The 8,080-nt window shown below is 36.8% G+C and overlaps 1 protein-coding gene across 3 annotated transcripts in view; it reads right to left on the bottom strand.

Moving 5' to 3' along the window:
• Positions 1 to 7,528, bottom strand: part of LOC110026363 (glycerol-3-phosphate acyltransferase, chloroplastic) — a 64,641-nt gene extending 57,113 nt beyond the window's left edge. The window contains exons 1-3 of one of the 3 annotated variants that reach the window (XM_020727264.1): positions 7,390 to 7,528; positions 6,720 to 7,194; positions 3,644 to 3,741 (exon numbers count right to left, since the gene is read on the bottom strand). In XM_020727264.1, the coding sequence (XP_020582923.1) occupies positions 3,644 to 3,741; positions 6,720 to 7,029 (408 nt within the window). In that variant the 5' untranslated portion in view covers positions 7,030 to 7,194; positions 7,390 to 7,528. Of the gene's footprint in view, positions 1 to 3,643; positions 3,742 to 6,719; positions 7,368 to 7,389 lie in introns of those variants that run through there. The other 2 variants (XM_020727265.1, XM_020727266.1) reach the window with 2 other exon arrangements.
• Between the last annotated feature and the right edge of the window lie 552 nt (positions 7,529 to 8,080).

The following is an 8,080-nucleotide window of genomic DNA, read 5'->3' as shown; positions in this document are numbered from 1 at the left end:
TATATGTATATATATGATAAGGGTCGGGGTTTCCCCTTCCTTTATTGGTCCTTTGGTTTATTTGGACCTCGAGAAACAGCTTTAAACACAAGTCTTCTCCCCCCACTGCTTCTATGACCGTCTCTTATGTGATGGCTTATTACACTAAGGGCTGGTCCTATTGATGTTTCTACTTTAAGACCCCCCCCCTGGCTGATTAGGTGGGCTCCCCCTTCATTGGGCTATGTTAAAGTTATAAAATTGAGGTGGAAATCGATTCTAAAATGTTCTATGATATTTTTTTGGGTATCTCACCTCCCCACTGGGATATAAATTGCACTTTTAAACGTATTTTAGCCTTAATGGCTGAAAGGAAATTAGATGTAAATTGGAAATCCATTCATAGAGAGGGCAACTCCCCTGTTGATTGGTTACCCAAACACACAGGGGAGGCCTGTTACGTTGGCATTTATCCTCATGCTCCTCTCAGACGTCTCCTAAATGAGGATAATTTGAATCTGTCATATGTTCGTTTTTAGATTCTTGTGCTTCTTGGCTTTACCAACCATTGAGGGACTGTTTCTGCTTTTTGTATTTCTCTTGCGGGTCTCCTAGTTTGCTTGGCAGGTTTCTTTGGTTTTGCAGCAAGTCTGGTTGTGTCTCCCTGCTTTTGGTTTCTGCTTTCTGCCCTGTTTCTTTTCTCACGGCTTCTGCTGGCTACTACTGTTTTTTTATCTCTTTGGTCTACGCTCCAGAGTCTCAAAGGTTTATTGTTTGCTCGTGGGAGTGCTTTTGGAGAATTATTACTCGACTGAAGATATTTTTTGAACATCTTTTTTTCTCTTTACATGTTTATTAATACAGGAGCACAGGTATACTTATTTTTGGGTTTTTGTCCTTTCATTTTGGGTATACATGTATTTTGATTTCTTTTAGTGTGCGTTGTATTGTGGGGAGAGGAACCCCTAAGGATGTGCTACAAATGTATTTTTTTTCCTTTTATAGACGGGGATCCTCCCCCCTCCAATTTTTGTAATTTTTCTTTTAATTAACGCGTAGGGAGTCACCGTTGTTCTTTCCCCCATATATATATATACGAGCCTCGGTCATCCCCCATACGTTAACGCATTTGAGTACCACACTTACACTCGGGGGGAATCGAACCCCAGACCAGATGGGACTTACAATTGATAAGCAAATGCCCGAACAACTGATCTGAGTATATATTGAAAGCTCAAAAAGACTAATATATTAATATTAATAGAAAGAAAGATACAGATACAATGTGTGGGAGAGTCCAAGCATGGCACCCTGCCCACACAAAAAACCACAAAATGTTTCAAAACTATAAAAAACAAACAATATATTATATACTAAAATAAAAAGTCAAATAGTGTCGAAACACATAGTATCAGGTGACTAGAGAGCGACCCAATTTGGTCTTGTCTCTGCCTCTAGTTCTAGGGAAGGAGCAAGCTAATAAGTTGGTAAGAATATTGTCATTGCCACTAGTAACCAATGTATCATCCAATATGTTCCCGAGTAGGAGTCGGCCTCCATTCTTCTTCTTCCTCCTGGAATAGACCTGTCATTCCTCATCCAAAGAATCAGTCTGATAGGGTGGTAGAGCTGAAGCAGAAGGAATACCAACCGCAGTACCCATAATAGGTTCTAGTATATGTGAAGTATGAGTTGCCTCTACACCGGATACTTCCTGAAGAAGTGCAGCTACGAGGCTCTCCTGATTATCAGTCTGATCACTATCATTTGTAGGTAATAACCAATCAGTATTGTTTTCTATGGGGTTTGAAGGTGTCTGCATCACATCACTCGCAGTAACAGTAACAGCAGGTGCAATAGAATCAGGCACTCAAATTTGTCCTGCGGTAGCATTCTCTCCAAGTGGTACAGATATATCTTTAGATCAATCCTTATTCACTTAATCTTTAGATTTCAAATTAGGATAAAACTTATGGCATTTATTAAGAGTATGCCCAAACATTATACAATGAGAACAATAAGAAGGTCTATGCTCCATGACGATTTGCTGCCAATATCAATTATGCGTTGTGTCAAACCAGGCTTCAACAAACCCTAAAAGTAATATCTCTTTCCACAAGTATTTTGGCCACAGAAGGTCTGGTAAGATTGAAAGTGGGTAGATCTAGCTTCATAGGGTCTCCAAATATGACACCAATAAAGTAAAAGACCTGATGATGAAAAAAGTGCAGCTTGAGACCAGATAATACCGGTACAATAGGAGGTTCATGATTGGAGTCAAAATCAGGAGATCACTTGAGTAACTTCATTGGTTTACCAACAATGTTAAGATATTCTTTGAAGAAAATACGAGCGTAGTCTTCAGGCACGGTTAACTGAATCAATACATGTCTCTCATCCATGAGCCGCACATTCCACTTTCCTGCTAATTTAAGGTCATCAAAACTTTTCCTAATAAATTCCATAGTTTGGTATCCCCACTGAAATTTCCCAATGAGAGCAAATTTAAATTTGTCAGTCAGGATTTAAATTTCTATATCAGAGAAAAAAGTGTTGCATTCTCACTCTTCCTCCTTGCATTCTTAATAAAGGGGCAGTCGTTTGTACCATCACGATTCTCCTCATAACTTGAGGGGAAGATCGCCATCTTCTCCCCCTGAGGATTACCCACAACGTGAGCAAAAGAGGTGTTGTCAGGTTCAACCGAAGAAGGAGGAAGCTTCATCACAGTAAGTCACAGCAAGCAGAAAAGCTGCAAGTCGGACAGAAGAGGTCGAGGGCGCAAGTCGGACTCGGGGGGCGAAGTTGCGCAGAAGAGAGGGTAGCCGCAGGTGGCGTCGGGTGTCGAGCCGCGATCGAAGGAGTAGAAGAGGAAGGCACTGCAGCTCTTTAGAAGAGCTCTCATGCAAGGAAGACGACGTGCGAATCACGATCAAAGGGAAGAAGCTTTTTCTCGCGTGAATTAGGGATTTTTATTGCGCGAATCATATATATATATATATATATTAGTAAAAAAACATACTATTTTGAATTTTAAGAGGTTGAAATGTTGAGCATTTGAATCTAAGCAACACTTGAGCTGCTTTTATTATCACGATAGTTCATTTTTCAATATATAGTGTTTGATATTTACCTGTATTTTTATACATATTTTTATTATTTTGCAGTTTGTTTAAAATAGCAAAATTTGAATCATTCTTATGTGTTGTGGCTCCATAAAGAGCTTTGCGCTAAGATGTGCTACGATGCTTGCATCAATCACCGCCACACTTGCAGCAATAAAAAACAGTAATTGCATCAATCACCGCCACACTTGCAGCAATAAAAAACAGTAAAATTATTTATGGAAAAAAAAAACAACAACAATTAAATTAAGACTTTACAAGTGGGAAGCCGTGACATTCAGAACAATTCAAACATCCTAAATATATGGAAGGCTGGAGATTTTGCAGTTAATGCATGTCACAACAGATTTGAACATTTGACAAGCCATGAAGCAAGCAGAACTAATACATTTTTGAAAAGTCACAAGGAAAATGAAATAATGAAAACTAACCAATTCATGATAAACAAAAATTATAATAATGCATGATATTTCTAAGAAGAAAAAAAAATCATAAAACTGAATTAACAAAGCACGCTATTAGAAGATCAAACTTTATACCGCATTTCGGTAGTTATGATAGAGTTCCTCCAATCCATGAGCTATATCCAATGAAAGCCTTCCATTTTCAACTTCCTTTCTGACATAAGAAAGCAGCTCTGTATGAAAAATGATTGAAGGTAAAGAAGAGAAAAATATCCACAAGAATCGTTTAACAAAGCAAGCTTGGAGTAACAAGAGATAATATGTTCACTAAAACAATTGTTAGACTCCAACCTTTAAGATTCCCACAAGAATCTTTACCGTCCTTATGCAGAACTATGAAGCGACCATTCTAGTCTTTGGGGAATTCTATGGGAAAAAAATCTACTTTACTGTAATGTTTAATAAAGAGGCGCCAGGAAATGACATGTCGCCTTCCCTCTTTATGCCACAAATTACCTCCATAGAATATGGAAAAATTTATAACATTAAAAATTTTTATCATAAATAAATAACAATAATGCAGATCTCAACAAGATAAAAGTAATGGTGACATATAATGTTCCTAGGCCACAACCATGGCAAGCCAAAACTTCCATATATAAATTGCCATTATGAAAATCGAGTTAGACAAATCTACAGCTGAAATATATACGGAGAACCATAGGATTTGTTTATCACCCTGAGAACAAATTTACAGCACTGTAGTCTCTGATAAGCATAATATGCATAATGCAAATTTACTATATTATTAGATTTCTTAAGAAATACTATACCATTGACAGTATATCACAATTTAACAGCACATAGAAGATAAAATAACTTTCTTTCCCTCTTTCTCTTTACAAGACGTATGCTTTATACATAACTAAAATGACAGTAGCACTAAATTTTATCCCAAGGTAATACAATTAAATTCATTCATTCCATATAAGGATATGACTTCTACCTCACTTGATAGTTTTCAAGCCAGCACATTTTGATAACTTGTACAGAGAAGAAGGACACATTTAAATATTATAAGAAGCTCTGATTTTATTCCTATATTCTTTTGATAACCGCTATCTGGTCTTGTTTCTTAATATGAATAGGGGAAGCGGATTATATTTAAAAATTATAGAGGGGCAATTACATTCAAACCACCCAATTCCTATGTATTTACATATCAAACACCCAAAACTTTATTTTTTTCCATTTATACCACCCAAATGTTTCATATCATATCAAAAAATACCACCATTTTTACTTTTAAAAAGAAAAATACATCTTTTCATGCATAGGTAAGGTGGAATGTATGTAAAAATTGAGGTTTGGGTGTCATATATGTAAATACATAAGAATTGAATGGTATGTATGTAAATCTTCCGAATATAAGTAACTCTCATTTTATTCCTAATATTTTGATACCCACTCCTTAGTTATGACGTCTTGCTTGATCCAGCAATGCTTACCCAATCAGCCGCATTCCTAGCAGACATCAATTAACCCAATGCAACTTTCACCATTAAACATGATAGACAATTTCAGATAGCCACATGCCCTTTAACCGTCCAAAAATGAAATAAAGGATAAACATGGAACGCATAGTTATGCATGGATACATCCATCTTCGAAGATTACAAGAAGTATAAACATGGGGTTTGGAGTTATACAAACTTAAATCTATATTCATGCATGCAATAAAATGAAAGGTTGGAGAGTTGAAAAAAAAATGAACCTTAAGGCCATAAAATTAATAGAATAAAAAATGAAGGCATGATACATAACTTTAGCCTGTTAGATATTAATAATTACTAGGCATCATTAATGGAAAATAAAATAATGTCTACGTGTGATAAGTTAACATATCTCGAATCTATTATACAAACAAAAGTGGATATAAATAAGAACAAAAACATTAAAGTTAAGACTGGATGATTAAAATAGAGAAATGTGTCGGAAATATTGTGCGATAAAAATAACACAAAAAAGTTAATGATAAATTTTATATAACAACATTAGACCAGATATATTGTAAGAATCAAAGTGCTTAGATGATAAAAAACCAAAGACGAGCAAATTAAGCGCAGAAACAAAGAGAATGTTAAGATGAAGAATGGATTAGAATATTAGTGATATATTGAGAATTAATTATATAAGAGAGGGTGTGTGAGTGGCAAACAACTTGAAGCAAAGGAAATAAGATAAATTTGGTGATATGGGAAAAAAGGGTAAGAAATGCATCAATAAAAAGGGTAGATAAAATAAATTTAGGATGTTTGAAAAGGTAAAGAAATAAACTAAAAGATGTGAGGAAGAGGTTATGCAAAAAAGGTCTAACTCCACATGAAGCACACAATAGCTGTGGGTCAAATGTGATTTAGCTAGGCATGTGCCATTAGAAAAGACTAGTCACATGGCAAATCTAACTTGGTATTGTCAAATGTGATTTAGCTGCAATGTCAGACACTCGGAGTCTCAATCCTAATCAATAACATAGATGATGAATCACTAGACTCGTGAGTACCATGATAACTAAATCACATCACAATTAAATCAACCAAAAAAATTATCAAAAAGGGCTCAGCATGGTCAAGCCATTAAGCCTCCTCACTCCACTTGATCGAGGGACTCAAAAAGCCTCCAAGTAGAAAGCACATCCATATATGTGGGAAATTTACATACATATCATACAACTCCTATGTATTTACACATATATCATCTAAAATTTTATATTTACATTTATAACACTTTGGTGTCTTAAATCTACGCATGATGTGCTGTATTTCAGTTTTAAAGTTAGTAATAGTGGAATCTTTTTTTTTTTATGTAATATTAAACTTTGAGTATTATGGATGGAAATATTAAAGTTTAGATATGCATGTAAAAACACACATTTTGCATTGCACAGTAATAGGCTTCAAATGCAGCCATAAAAATAAACTATCATAAGTACAAGAGCTGGTACTTTTCAAATTCGTTTGAAAAGAAAAAAAAGGGATCTCACAGCCAATATAATTTTTTTCATAAAAAAAAACGGGTATGGATAATCAGCACTTTATAGTAAATTGGAAAAAATAACCTATAATCCGGCAGCCTGGAGCTGAAAATCAAAAGAATGGATGATTAAATTTCAATAAAAATAAATAAATAATCAGACAAAGAAAGAACCCACCTTCCTCGCATCGAGCTCTCAATAGGGGCCTCGAGTGGCCAACCTCTCCACCTGCTCCCAAATCCGACGCAAGAACCGACCTTCTCCACCCCTCCACCGATCTCCACCTTGAAGGAAATCCCACGCACGTACACCTCCCACCTCGCCAACGATCTGACGGCAGAATGTAAGGTCGGGATGTGGACGGACCGGCGGCGCCCGCACAAGTCGCCGAAATCCTTCCCCCGAAATAAGATCCGGCGAGTCGAGGCGTTGCAGATAATAAAAGCATCGCCGTAAAAGAGTCCAAAGATGCTGTAGAAGCAGTCATAAAGACCGCTCAATAACGGCACATGGATCACGCGCAGGCTTTAAATCTATTTACGAAGAGGAGCAATCAGTCGCAGAGATCAGTGGAGTGAAGGAAGCAGAAGTAGATGGGCTGTCAGGTATTTATGGGAAGGCCGGGCTTCTCCAGAGGGCACCCCGGGCGGAACTGAAAAATGAACGAATCCAGATAAATGATTTAATCATAGAAGCGAAGAAGATAAAGATGTGGCGTTATAGGATTAAGCGAGCCGCCGACAAGGCAGCGCCGTTTTACAGGACAGACTAAAAATTAAATTTCGACAGGTGACTTCACGCTAATCGCAAGGGAATTAGCAAGTGACGAGTTCCAGCCATCTTGTACCTGGTCTTAATTAGATTGCCCAGGGATGGGCCAAATGACTCTCAGTGATCCAGCATTTTCTCTCGCATCCCATAGGTCTCTTGTGTGAAGCTCTTAAATTTTTAAAAAAAAAGTATAGTCAGAAAGACTAACCAAATCTATCTCAGGAATGAGCGAGCCTTATGGAATGATATGGACGGAAATTAATAACTTATTTCAATTTCTGTGTAACAAAAAAAAGTGTCCTTTGGTCGTATTTTCAAATCCCTAATCCTGGTTGTATATTTCAACTCCCCATCCCCCTCTATGATTGCAGGGTCGGGCCCATTCGCCGCATGCATCATTTCCCCCTCCCCCCTCCACTTACTCTATTTTGAGAAGACTCTTATCCATGAACTCGAAAATATCTTTTTTCGTTGACAATAATAGTTTGATGACGGTGATATTGAAAAATCAAAAATAGTTTGATGACGGTGATATTGAAAAAGGCTCTAAACAATGATTGTTGGTTTTGCTTCGTTGTCATAGACAAAAAGCCCTTCTTGTTAACTTATTACAAAAGATCCAGAGACATTGGAGTCTCCTATGTAATCTTGATCTCATTTTCTTTGTCGAAGGTTTTTTTCTCTTTAATGTTAATAATGTAAAAGATGTGAAAATGGTCTTTGATGGTGGACCATATTAGGGTTTGCCCCCTCTATGATTGCAGGGT

This window comes from Phalaenopsis equestris, unplaced genomic scaffold, assembly GCF_001263595.1.
Source record: "Phalaenopsis equestris unplaced genomic scaffold, ASM126359v1 Scaffold000369, whole genome shotgun sequence".
Classification (NCBI taxonomy): domain Eukaryota; kingdom Viridiplantae; phylum Streptophyta; class Magnoliopsida; order Asparagales; family Orchidaceae; genus Phalaenopsis; species Phalaenopsis equestris.
Note: the sequence above shows the minus strand (reverse complement) of the source record. Positions and strands in the feature narration are given on the sequence as shown.